Below are 12,684 nucleotides of genomic sequence, written 5' to 3'. Positions count from 1 at the left end.
CACCTGTGCACGTATGTGTGGAGGGAGGAGGCATTTTTAAAAGATCAAGGAAGGATGGTGCTTGCCCCAGGAAAAGGAACAGTTAACAGACAGGCCAGCCAAGCTAAAGGTCATCCTGATGGTGGGGGAGTGGGTTGGGGCAGGGACATCTGCTCTGTGCCAGGAGCCAGGAATGGGAATACAGAGCTGGAAAAAGACAAGGTCCCTGCAAGGGAGATAGACGCATAGGCAGACTGTGCTGGAACAGTGCACCACCCTCCCAGTCCTACCTGTCCAGCAGGGCCTTGTAGCTGAGTACACCAGAGATGAGGCTGGCTGCAAACCTGCAGGGAGAAGGGAGGCCTGAGCCCTTCCTCCCAGGGCCTGGCTTCCTCCCTCCCTCCCTCCCTTCTGCCTCCCCTCCCTCCTTCCCTCTTCCTTCCACCTCCTTCCTCTTCCCTCCCTTCTCCCTCCCTCCTCCCTCCCTCATCCCCACTGCCAAACTCTGTGATCGCCCATTGTATGCCACCCCCGTGTGCACTAATCAGATGTGGTTCCTGCACTAATCAGATGTGGTTCTTGCCCCCCAGCCCAATGCCGAGAGCCCACCACAAGCCTTGGATTCAAAATGGTCCTTTGGTGAGAACTGGGAGTCGAGCAGCTCTTGGGGAAGGGAGAGGAAACTGGAATCACCTTGAAGAGGAGAGGGAGCAGAGAGGGAGACGGAAGCCAGGAGAGGCCACAGAGCAGGCCAGAAGGGGTGGAGGGTGAAGGGTGGAGTTCTTCCTTGGAAAGGCCAGCCCTGGGGCTGGACAGGGCAGGACCCCTGGCCTTGTGGAAAATTTTCTCCTGGGAAAAGCCAGTAATTTGGTCCCTTTCCTCCCACCCCCCGGTACTAATGAAAAGGAAATCGAGTGCTTGGGGAAAGGCACTGGAGAAACGAGCAGCGGGAACTGTCATACCAGGATTCTGGGCCTGGCTTAATTGCACCAGGAGGAAAATACCCCCTCAGATGCAATTGTGAGAACTGTTTTCAGAAGTCATTCATCTGTCCACACCTTCCTTCTTCCCTGGGGAGACTCCAGCTACAGTGGGAGGGAAGGCTGGCCAGCTGGTAGGGTGGGGTGGGGAGGTCTTCCTAGCATGGCTAAGCCCTGCCCAGAGGAGAGGTGGGCCCTGCCTCTTGTCCTCGGGCCACTTTGGTCTGCCCTCCCTCTAAACTGTCCCCACCATTTGCCCCACTCAGGTCTTAAGACCAGACTCTGAGAGACTCCAGAAGGGAAACCCTTTCTCCCTGCACCGATCCTCCATTGTCATTAGCGGCCAGAGGCCCTTCCAACGGCTCAGTGAGCTCTGAAATTACAGCAGATGGCACAGGCTCTGGCTGCTGGCAGGGAGGAATTGTTTCCAGCCTTCTGGGGCCTCTGTTTAGAGCTGGGGGCTCTGGAAGGAAGCAGAGGCCCTCTCAGACAGCCTGGGGCAGTGTTTCCCAGGAATAAGTACTGGCGTGGTCCAGGGACACATGCCTCCTCCCAGGGCCTCAGCCAGGTGGAGGCTGTGGGGATATTTGGACCCATGACCTCCATGAGTGTCCATTCCACTGCAAGATAAATATAGACTAAGGCTAATTGTGTGATTGTCACTCGAGTGCAGCCACACCTAACCTTGCTCCCCACCTGATGGCCTGGACGTCCACTGTCTCGGGGCATTTGGCCCCAGGAAGCTCAGCCAAGGCTCCAGCTTTGGCCTTTCTTTGCTGGCACTGGGGTAAGGGCCCCTGCCTTGGGTGGGTCCCCAGGTTATGAGCTAGGAGCACCAAGGCCTCACCTCAGCTGGTCATCGGTGCCAGGGAAGTGCTGCCGAGCAAAGATCACGGCAGGGCTGGAGTTGACAGGCAGGGCCAGGCGGTTGTTGAGATACATGTCATTCAGCCAGTACTCAGACACCTGCAGGGGAGGGCAGGGAAGGCCGTCACATCCCTCCAAATAGTCCCATCCTGACAGCCCCGAGAGAAAATCGGGACACTTTACCAGAGCATTAATTCATTCATTCCACAAATATATGCTAAGCCCCAGGTATGTGCCAGGAGCTTCCCAGTCCACCAGGCCTGTCCTTCACCTTTGTGCCCTCCTGTCTCCTTTCTTCTGTCCCAGTCCCCATCCTGGTGGCTTGGTGCTACATCGCTGTCCTCTGCCTGTCCTTACAGGTGTCTTCTTCCTGCCTTTCACACTCTCTTCTTTCCTAATGCGATCTCTGTCCTCATCTGTCCCCATTCCTGTCCCCGATTTGTCCTCCTCTTTCTCTATCCGTATTTCCCATTCCTCATCTTGTTTGTTTCTCATCCTTGTCCCTTCCTGTCCTCCAATCCATGCCACCTGCCTGTTCCCACACCTATCCCCCATCCCTGTCCCTCGTCTCTCCTTCTGCCCTGTCTTTGTCCTCTACCTGCCTCTCACCGAGATCCCTCTGTCTCCAGGTCTGCCTCCCGCCCCTCTTCTATGGGTTCCTTGTCTGCCCCTCTTACCCAGTTGGCTGTCTTCTCCTGCCGCTCCAGGAGTTTCTGCTGCAGGGTCTCGCCGAGGCCACCAGGGGCCCCAAACCGCTGCACAATGGCCTGGCTCTTCCTGAACTGCTCCTCAGACACCAAGTGTCGCATGCACTGCAGGTACGTGGCCAGGGTCTGCTGCAGCGGGGGCACGGGCAGTTTGGGCAGCCCCTGGAAGAAAGGGTTCATAGGCATTGTGCCTCTAGTATGTGCGCCCCATGCCTGTCCCCAAGTTGGTCCCTAGTATCTGTATCGTTCTGCCCCTGTGTTGTTCTCTACCCTGGGACCCCTCCATTTCTAGGGCTCAGCTCAGCAAAATTATGAATTTAGGAAGTTCCTGTTTGGCGTCCCTGACCTCATTGTGCTCTGTCCCTAGAAAGGGATAAAGTGCAGAGGAAAATACGGTGATATTGGCATCAGACAGACCTGGGTTTCTACCCTGACCCTGCCGCTGACCAGCTCTGCAAACTTGGGCAAATCAGCCTCCCTCTGTGCCTCAGTTTCTTCCTCTGTAGAATGGGAGTAGTAACCCCTATCTCTCATAGGATCAAACAGAAAATAGATATGAAAGTGCTTTTAAGCCATAAAGGATGGACCTAAGATGAAATAGTCCTGTTATTGATATTGTTGGCTGCTGGTGACTCTTAATTTAGAGATTGTTCCCAGCTGGGGCTCCAGAATCTGATTGATCTCTGGACCTGAAGGGGGCACTCTTACGGAGAGATTTGGAAGGATAAAAGATGGTTTTGGATGAGAGACATAATTCAGTGCTGCCCTAATGACTAGAATTCTAAAAGAGGGTTCCTCAGAAGATGATTCATGCCCTGAGCTTCTTATAAGTCCCTCCTACTTATAAAACCCAGGCAGGGAATTTTGTTTCATGTGGGTGTTAGGGGCAGTGGATGTCCTTCCTCTCCGAATCTCTCCAAGCCTCTGCTCCTCATCCATAGGACATAAATAACAATTCCTACCTGAGAGGAACACAGAGAGAATTAAATGGGGGAACAACTGGCCTCAAATAGACACATCTAAAATGTTATGACCTCGCTATCTTATACTTCCAGAGGAATTCCCAAGAGGAAACCCATATTCTTTGGGGGCCCCAAAGTGTGGCTAGAGTCTAGGAAGAACCCCCAACTCCACCCTCCTATACGCATGCTGTGCCTCTTAGTTCACCAGCAGCGTTCACCACAGAAGGCTTCTGTGTGGCTTCAATTTTGTGACTTCCCATTTATGAATGAGGAAACTGAGTCCCAGAGAGTGGAGCAGCTGGTCCAAGGTCACATACAAATCTGATGGCAGACTAGGAGCTAAAATCAGTCTTCCATGTCCACTCTGCTTCTTTCTCCTGGGTCGTTCTCTCCCTTCCCTTTCACTCCCTTTTCCATTTGTTTCCTCTTCTTGTCCCTCACTTGGCCAGTGACAATAGGAAGGCAGAACTTATAATAATATTGCTAAAATTGTACAGTTTCTTCTCCTGTAAAAAGGTAGCAAACCCTGCCTTTCATAGGATTAAAGAGCTAATGTATGTGAAAGTGCTTTTAAGCCATAAAGGATAGATCTAAGATGAAATAGTCCTGTTATTGATATTGTTGTCTCCTGGTCAGTCTTAATTTATAAACTGTTCTCAGCTGGGGCTCCAGACTCTAACTGATCTCTGGACCTGAAGGGTGTACTCTTGTGGAGAGATTTGGAAGGATAAAAGATGGCTTTGGATAAGAGACATAATTCATTGCTGCCCTAATGACCAGAATTCTGCAACATGGTTCCTGGGACACACTGGTAGACAGTGAGGCACCTTCCTTCAGGGGCTTCTTTGTGCAGTGATGAGTTTCCATGAGACAGTAAAGGGTTCCTCCCCATAGGCTGCAGAGTGAAGGGGCCCCTTAAAAGCACCCTCTTCTCTGCCCCTGCTGCTGATGGATGAATGACGGCCCTCTGCCTGTCTGATCCTGCCTCTAGGGTTCACTTCTCTGGCAGCGGTGGGGTGTCAGTGCCAACTACGGGCTGCTCCTGCCCTGGGGAATGACGCGAGGATGGATCTGGACAGCATCCCAGGCTGCCCTGCCCAACCCCAGCGAGCCAGGTCTGGGCCCCCAACCCAGCTGATCTTGTTCTTCCATCTCTTGCGGTGGGGGGTGGTCTGTGTGATGGGTGGGTGAGCACCTACAGAAAGCCCAGCCCAGTTAGTGACCTGGCCAAAAGGGCCCACAAGTCTGGCTAGATCCTCTGCCAGACACTGCTCCCCTTCTTCCAGGCTCTGACAGTGCGCTGTGACTTAGCCTGGCTAACAGGGAATCAGCAGTGGGTAAAAAGGAATAAAGCAGGAAATCGCAGCTCAGACATCTCAACCCCCCAGGGATCCTCCCCAGACTCTCCTGGACTTCTGGCCCTGTGCTAAGGAGTGTCTTTGGACCTGGGAGTCTCAGATCAGTGCTCCAAAACTCCATGTTTCCTGGGCAGTTCATGTGAGTCAGATCCTGGGCTGGACTCAGACAATGGAGAAACAGAGCCTGCTCTGAAGGAAGCCACAGCCCAATGGGGTGGGTAGAGAAGCATGCCAGTGGACCAGAGGTGACAATAGATGTTTGTCAGCTGCAGAGGTCAGGGCAATGGAGTGAACAGCTTCTTGGGGAGAAGCCAGAAAATTCTGCTCAGGGTTTCAAATGAGGGCTGGGGGAAAGGGAAAGGGGGAAGGGGGAAGAGGAATGGCAAAAAGACAAGTGTGGGAGAGGGGAAACACATGCAACCACCTGAAATCAGGTGTGTTGCTCTGCCACCCGAAGGCTGGCTGGGGTGGGAGGGAGGATGCCTGCCCAGGGAGGATGGCATTGTCTCAGGCCAGTGGAGAACATGGTGCCTAAGGCTCCAAGGCTGAACTAGTGATAGCAGCTGGAGCTGGGACTTGCAGGGCTTGGAGTAGGAATTCAGCCCCACCCTAAGGCAAAATCACTGGGCTCAAAGCTATCAGAAGTGGAAGCTGGGATGAAGAGAGGCCCTGGAAGGAAAGATAGGGCCTAGCCTGGCCAGGGGATTTGGAAGTTAAGCTCTTAGCATTTCCGTGGCACCCTGAGGCCCGTCTCAGCCCCTCCAGGCCCTTCTGGGATCCTCAGCAAGCTGGGGGTGGAGCTGTAGCCTGGGCCTTGTGCCAGTAGAGGGCAGGGCTGGGGCCAGGCAAATGCTGGGGGCCAGTCCCACTCAGGACTGTTCTAGAAGCAAGGGCATGTAGGTGGGGAAAGCAGGGTTGAGAGAGGGCTCCAAAAGTCACTCACAGACTCCTCACTGCTGGGAGTTTTTGCTGCCATCTTACAGGGGACCTTTTCCAGGATGGGCGTCTTGGTGAGTCCTGGTGCAGGGATGCAGAGGTGTGGACCTGGGGACCAAGAAGTGGGAAACATCAACACAGCAGCCACATAGGCCTGTCACAAACCCTCCACCTCCCGCCAACAGACCCCCACCCCAGCCCCATGAGGAGGCCAGAGCCTGACAGCTGTGTATAGGGGTCTCATTGCAGGCCTGGCCCCAGTCTCTACTTCCACCTGTACGTGCTGACCACAGTGTTCTCTCTGGGCCCCCATATGGGAGAGAGTGGTTCCTAAAGTGAGGGTCTGCTCTCATGAGGCTGTTGTCACCCAAGGCCAGCTGACCACTCTGGGGCCATCCAAATCCACCAGGGGTTGCTGGCAGAGTGCTGCCTTTGTTCCTGCCTGGAACCCAATAGATAAGTGCTTTGCCGATCAAACTCTCTCTTTCCCACTAGCTTCTCAAGGGTAAGACCATACCTACTGTGCTCAGTGCTTCATCTCTGCATCCCGGCCACATCTCTGGTGTGGAGTAGGGTGAATTCCCTCACTCCGTTGGTGGAAGGAAAGGAATGCATGCGTGGGTGAATGGAGGCCTTTAAGGCCCTGTGCTCCAGGATGCATCTGGGCTAATTGGGAGCCTGGCCTGTGGCCAGGGCAGGGAGACTCTGGGCCTGCTGGAGGGGTTGTGACCTAGGCAGTCTCGGGTCTGCAGGCTGCCAGTGTAGATGCCATAGGAGTGCCCAGGGAGGTATGCAGGGAGGCTGGGCAGCCAGGGCCCCTAGGGGTCACCTGCCTTAGTCTGGGGAGAAGCAGATTAATTTTGAAGGTACAGTAGAAGTGAGCCAGGCCAAGAGGGCAAAGACTGTTATTATTAGGCTGTGGGTCACAATTGCTACCCTCTGAGATCCCCCTGAACCTAAGCCTCCACAGGCACATACTCATGTTTTCCACCAGCCCACCCTCTATTCTCTCAAGTCTAAAGCTGAGGTTTAGCTAATTTCCTCACCCCTCTCCCCACCCAACACCACCCCTACCCAGAGGCAAGCACCGCCCACGTATGGGCACCTGGCAGGGTTGTTGCCAGGAACAGAGAGTCCAGAAAGATGGATGAACCAGGCCCAAGGATGGAGGAGCCTGGGGCTGCCTTGCAGTGCTGGGCAGAGAATGTAAAGCCCTTGCTGGCACAGTGCAGGGACACTCTCCACAGGCTTGTTCCCAGGCCTCCCAGTGCTGTGGGTTCGTAGGGGCTGCCCCCAACTGCAAAGTGAAAGAGATGGCATCCTGGTGAGGATTCACCGGAGCATGGCAGTCTTTTGAGAGGACAGCAAGGACAAGGTCAGGTTGGTAAAGGCCCTACAGACCATGCAGCCAATGCATCCTTTTGCTCTGGCCCAGAGCCCCCCCCTCCCCCCCATTCGGGAGACATTAGTCAGGCTTCAGGGACCCTGAGCTTGAAGAAGGCAGAGCTGGGTGGGATGGTTTCCTGGTGGTCCCACCTGCCAACTCTTCTTCCTCCATCACTCCTGGGCAGATGCCTAGAGGGTGTATGTGTATATATGTCTGTTTGTCTGTGTTTTGTGCCTCCCACCCATGCTCCTGCCAGCCTGGCTTTCCAAGGGCTGCCTGCTCTGCCCCGAAGGACCAACCCCAGTCTGGCCGGTCATTCACAGGCTGTCATCGGCTATGTCCTGGCTCAGACTTGCCACCAGCCGCTGCTCCTCCTTCCCCACCCCCTGCTCCCGGGAGAAGCGGTTGCCAACCAGCAATTCAGGCGAGTCGGGTCAGACCCACGGACCCTCCGACTAGACACAGAAAGCGCGGACCTGGTCACTTAGCAGATGCTGGGCCAAGTGAAGTGAGAACATGCGCTTGGAGTCCCGAAGCCCTGATGGTTAAGCCTCCCCAAGCCCAGGCACCGAAGCAACGCAATCCTGCAGCTTCCTAGCTGACCCCCGACGGCCGCTGCTGCGCAGGACTCAGAGGACTCCACGAGTCCTGGGGCCTCTCGGCCCCGGTGCTGTCCCTGGATAGAGCCCCCGACCGCCGCCCTTGCTCCCGGCACCGCGCTCCGCCAGCCCAGCCCAGCCCTTCTTCTCACCTGCTCTCCTCGGCTCTGCTGCCTCGGCCGACGCTGCACCGCACCACTCAGGAGTGTGGGCGGGGGTGTGAGCCGGAAGGGGTGGGGGGCGTGTCGCAGCGCGGGGGCGGGGGCTGCAGCCTGGGTTCCCGGCAGGGCCTCCGACGTCGCCCGGGTCCCCGCGGCCACCCGACTGGAGAAAGCAAGCTGGCCGCACTTCTCTCCTTCCTCTTGTACCTCCTCCCTCCTCTCTCTTCCATTTCCCCCCTCCCCCAAGCCCCCCCTTCTTCGCCGTCCTCAGCACCATCCCTTCCCCCGCTCCCCGCCCAGGGATCTCAGCTCCCAGCCCCCAGAATCTACCCGGAGGGCTTCCCGGAGGAACTCGGGCAACAAATTTAGGCTCTAGAAGGGGGCACAGAACACTGTCCCGCCCATGCCTCCTGCCCCTAGCTCAGCATTTCCCAGTCACCGCACTTCCCCAACCCCATTATTCCAGCCGTGGGGTGCTGCTGCTGAATCCTGGAGAGGGTTGGGTCTGAGGAAGTCTCTGCTCGCTGCCCTCCTCTCCCCACTATCCAGGCCAGTCTCAAACCCTGCTACACCATCTTTCAAACTAATAATAAGAAACAATAACTGGGATCAATATTCACTTCAGGACTTCTCTTTCTGTTACCATCCCATTCCTGCTGGCACTATGGGGTGGGGAGCAGAGGTGGGGTGCTACAGACTTGGGACAATCCTGATGGCAGACCTGAGGATGCTTAAGGACTGCGGCAAGAGGCAGGCTCTCCTCTCAGACAAAAGCATCCCCCACCCCAGATAGAGACCCCCACACAGAAATAGCACAGACAGACCGACAAAGGCAGACTCCGCCCAGGCACACACAGCCCGACTCGCAGATCGAGGACAGACATGCGCACAACAGCAGAGCAGACCCTCACAGGCGCAGCTAACACACAGGCGACCCTGACCAGCCGCCTCTTCACGCTGTGATGGGAAGACTCTGCCTCGATCATCAGACTACGGTCTTCGGGACATGGAGTGTTGCGCGAACGCTGGCTTGAGGCTCTCAGGGCTGGGACTAAGGATGGGAAACTTTCCTGACAGTCCTGGGCCGCTGCTCCCACTCAGGACAGGGTGGCAGTGGGAGTTGGCACCAGATCCCACACTCGCATCTCTCCCTTCAAGACTCAGACCCTCGGGACTGACAGGGACACAGCAAACACCAACCACGGCTCCCCCACTCCTCCTAGGACAAGTTCTCTAATGAACACACACATCACATCATACACACATTTCCAGAGGTCGGACTCTAAAAGATGGGCCGTTTTTCTTCCTCTGCCGGAATGCTCGGCTCCTACTCCTTTCTCAAAGCCTCAACGGGGCGGGATTCTGGTCTGAAGGGAAGCTCAGCCCAGGCACCTCAGAGCTCTGAGGCTGGTGTGGGGCGTGTCCTCAAAGGGCGGGGCCTGGCGTGCCCAGCTGGAGCGGGTCCTCAGGCTCCCCCGGGCGGCATCCCCGGGCTCTGCGCTGGGCCTGGAAAAGAGGGTCTATTCTGGGCTGAGGGGAGCATGGTGCTCCTTGGTGACCGTGGGTGACAGCCTTTGTTGGGTTTGCTTCCTTCCTATCCCCTTTTCCAGGTAGAAAAACAGCTACAGGTGCCTACGTGTTAGTTTGGCTCAGGTCTGGATTGGGACTTGGAGACCCAGTTCACCCTTCCCTCTGCTCTGGCCCTGCGCGCCTCCACGCACCCCCCACCAGTAAAGAGACTCGGCCTCCTGGGACAGACACAGTTTATTGATTTGGGCGGAGGCGCCGCGGTGCAGCGGCCCAAGTTTGGCACTGGGAGCAATGGAAGGAAGGACAGACAGATGCAGGCTCTACACAGGGGAGCCGCAGGTGGGGACTCAGGGTCCTCTTCACCTCCGCAAGGAGCGCGATGGCTTCGCTGGCCTCGGTGCTCCAAGCCCCATTGGACAAGAGAGAAAGGGATATGGAATGGGTCACAGGGAGGGGATTTGGGCAGAAGTCAAGGTTGAGGAGTGGCTGGGGTACTCGCTGGAGGAGGTGGGCCCTGAGCCAGAGCTGGCCAGTGGGCTTGCAGAGCAGCCCCCTTGACCCAAGGCGGGTGGGTGGGCTGGAGGAGGAGTGGGGATGCTAGCTGCGGGTGTAGTAGTAGTTGTAGTCGTCCTCGCACTCGTCAAAAGGGCCAGGCGGGCTGTGAGGCTCGCCGTCCTGGCCAGACACAGGACGCTCACGCAGGCGCACCGCATCGTACAGACCTTGCGGTGGCTCATCAAGCAACACATCGCGCTCGGAACGGGAGCGCGTCAGGAGGCCCACGTTGCGAAGCAGCAGCAAGACGGGAGCATAGAGCAGGTTGGCCAGTCCCATGCCAAGGCTGAGCTGCTCAAAGCCCAGCGAGTGCACAATGTGGCCTGCCACTATGGGCCCGAGCGCGTAGGCCACCGAATAGGAGATGTCGGCGATGGCGTAGACGCTGCCATAGACTGAGACATGGCGCACGTCCACTAGGAAGGCGAGCGTGGGCAGCAGTGCTGTGTCGACTAGGGCTATGCCAAAACAGAGGCCGCATAGTGAGACCACTAGCGGCGCGAAGGAGCGGCAGGAGGGCACGATGCACGAGCTGGCGCCGGTCACAGCCAGCCCAAGCGCGCCGTACAGCCACTGCAGGTGTGGGTAGCGCGCCGCCAGGCGCACGGTGAGGTAGACGCCCAGCACATGAGGCACGAAGGCCGGCAGCCAGGCCATGCCCATCTCCCACTCGGAAGCCGCCATCGTATGCTTCATCCACGTGGCAATGGTGGGCTCGAGGAAGGCGAGGGGAATGTTACAGGTGGTGAGCGCGCCGGCCACCACGGCAATGTAGGGGTCTAGCATGAGGCGGTGGATGGGAGTGCCCACTGGCAGGTTGGCCCGAGCCCGTGCAGCCGCCGAGAAGGGTTTGGCCACTGCCAGCAGCAACAGCGCGTCAAAGAGCGACACGGCAGCTAGCACCAAGAAGGGCACGCGCTTGCCGGCGAACTCATAGAGGATGCCCCCGAAGGGCGGGGCCACTAGGCTTCCGAAGCTAATGAAGGCCAGCGCCACGCCCAGTGCACGACTGCGCTCCGGCTCCTCGGGGTACTTATCGGCGATCATGGCTATGCCAGACGTGTCGGCGAAGGCTGAGCCCAGGCCCTGCAGGCTGCGCGCCGCGAACAGCGTGGCGTAGTCCTCGGCGAAGGCGAACAGGACTGTAGAGGCGAACATGACGCCCAGGCCGATCAGCAGCGGCACGTCGTAGCTCATGCGGTCGATGAAGGGCCCGCTCAAGGGGTTCACTAGCAGCTGCAGGATGGCCTTGGAAGCAAACAGCACCCCGATCTTCACGTCTTCGCTCTCCGTAGGGTAGCGGGGCCGAAGGGCTGAGCCCACTGGCCACGCAGCTGTCGGGGACGATGAGGTGTTGGCCGTGTAGGCGCTGGCATTGGCCGGAGTGGGCAGCGGCAGGGTGGGCTCCCACACCTCGGGAGTCCGGGTGGGGCCCTCGCCGCCCCCGCGCATGTGGGCGATGTAGTCGGGCACTATGGGCACGATGACCATGTACAGCATGTTGTCCAGTAACAGCGCCACGCACACGATAACAAGCACCAGGCGCCTCTGCCGCCGGGGCTCCTGCAGCGCCGCGCCCACCGCCTCCGACAGCTTGGTGGCCGCCGCCCGGGCCTGGCCCGCAGGTTCCGCGGATTCCATGCCCCCACCCCGATGCTCTTCCGAGGACGCCTCCGCCAGGGCCGAGCGCTGGCGTCCCGCAGTGCAGAGGCGAGGGCACGGGACTTCGGGGAGGCTGTCCTGGCCGAGCAGACCCCCCTGTGCCTCAGGTGGCCGCGGAGCTCATGGCCCAGCGTCCCGGGAAAGGAAAGGACTCCGTCCGGCGAGGCGTTGCAGCTACTCTTAGCCGATCCCTGGACCCGAGGCTGCTGGGCTCAGGGGCGGCCGGGAAGTCGGGCGCGCCGAGGGGCCGGGGCCGGAGACTGGGCGCACTTCGCCCGGGGCGCGCCCAGAGCAGCCCCCGCCGCGCTGAGAGGCCGCCCGCGCTGGCCGAGGGGCATGCTGTTGCCGCCCGCCCGCTTGCCTGCCCGTTAGCCCCGCCGCTGCGCTCCCCTCCCCTCGCGTCGGCTCTTGCCTCCTCCGCCGCCTCCTCTTTTTTTTTCCCCTTCCACTCGGGGCTGTGACGCGGCGAGTCCCAGCCCCCGAGTGGTGCCCCGGCCACTTACGTCGCTCATGCTAATGCGACGTCGGCGGGGCGGGGGCCGGGGGCGGGGCGTGGCCGGGCAGGGGTCCGCTCTCCAGATGCTCCAGGGCTGGAGGCCCAGGAAGGGCTCTCGGTGTGGAAGTCTTGAACCAGCCCCTGGGATGGGCGTTCCGCGCCGGTAGCTGGCCCTCTGCCCCCCGCCCCCTGCCTGCCCCCCGCCCGCGGTTCTAGGACTCGCGGGGTCAGCGCCCGCTCTTCTCCTCTTGGGGAAGGGGGCGCGGCAGCCGGTTCCTCGAGGCCCCTTGGGAGAGGCGGGAGCCAGAGGCTTGCGATCTCCGCTTCAGCCTGGACCTCGGCGCACAGCGAGCAGGAAGCCCCCGAGGTGAGCCGCCGCTGCGTCCATCTGTTCTCGCAGCTGGATTGTGGAGCCGCGTCCGGAGGAGCGCTGGACACGGACACCCCCAACCCTTTCTCCGACTCCGCCCCCTGGCCCCTTGCACACACACTCCCGCCAGGAGGG

General features: G+C 58.8%; 2 protein-coding genes across 2 annotated transcripts in view; both read right to left on the bottom strand.

Annotated features, from left to right (window-relative positions):
- Positions 1-8,213, bottom strand: part of CHAT (choline O-acetyltransferase) — a 53,497-nt gene extending 45,284 nt beyond the window's left edge. The window contains exons 1-5 of the mRNA XM_003809022.3: positions 7,928-8,213; positions 5,797-5,897; positions 2,504-2,695; positions 1,807-1,925; positions 270-323 (exon numbers count right to left, since the gene is read on the bottom strand). Coding sequence (XP_003809070.2) covers positions 270-323; positions 1,807-1,925; positions 2,504-2,695; positions 5,797-5,897; positions 7,928-8,213 — 752 coding nt within the window. The remainder of the gene's footprint in view (positions 1-269; positions 324-1,806; positions 1,926-2,503; positions 2,696-5,796; positions 5,898-7,927) is intronic.
- A 1,334-nt stretch (positions 8,214-9,547) lies between these two features.
- SLC18A3 (solute carrier family 18 member A3) lies at positions 9,548-12,093 on the bottom strand. The gene has a single exon (XM_003809027.5). It carries the CDS (start codon positions 11,660-11,662, stop codon positions 10,064-10,066), a length of 1,599 nt encoding a protein of 532 aa, XP_003809075.1. The 5' UTR covers positions 11,663-12,093; the 3' UTR covers positions 9,548-10,063.
- Between the last annotated feature and the right edge of the window lie 591 nt (positions 12,094-12,684).

Source organism: Pan paniscus, chromosome 8 (genome assembly GCF_029289425.2).
Source record: "Pan paniscus chromosome 8, NHGRI_mPanPan1-v2.0_pri, whole genome shotgun sequence".
NCBI lineage: Eukaryota > Metazoa > Chordata > Mammalia > Primates > Hominidae > Pan > Pan paniscus.
The sequence above is the reverse complement of the archived record's forward strand: the minus strand, read 5'-3'. Positions and strand labels throughout refer to the sequence as shown.

Bases quoted from the DNA above. Each gene is read 5' to 3' on its own strand.
- SLC18A3 (XM_003809027.5), bottom strand. From the start codon at position 11,662: ATGGAATCCGCGGAACCTGCGGGCCAGGCCCGGGCGGCGGCCACCAAG.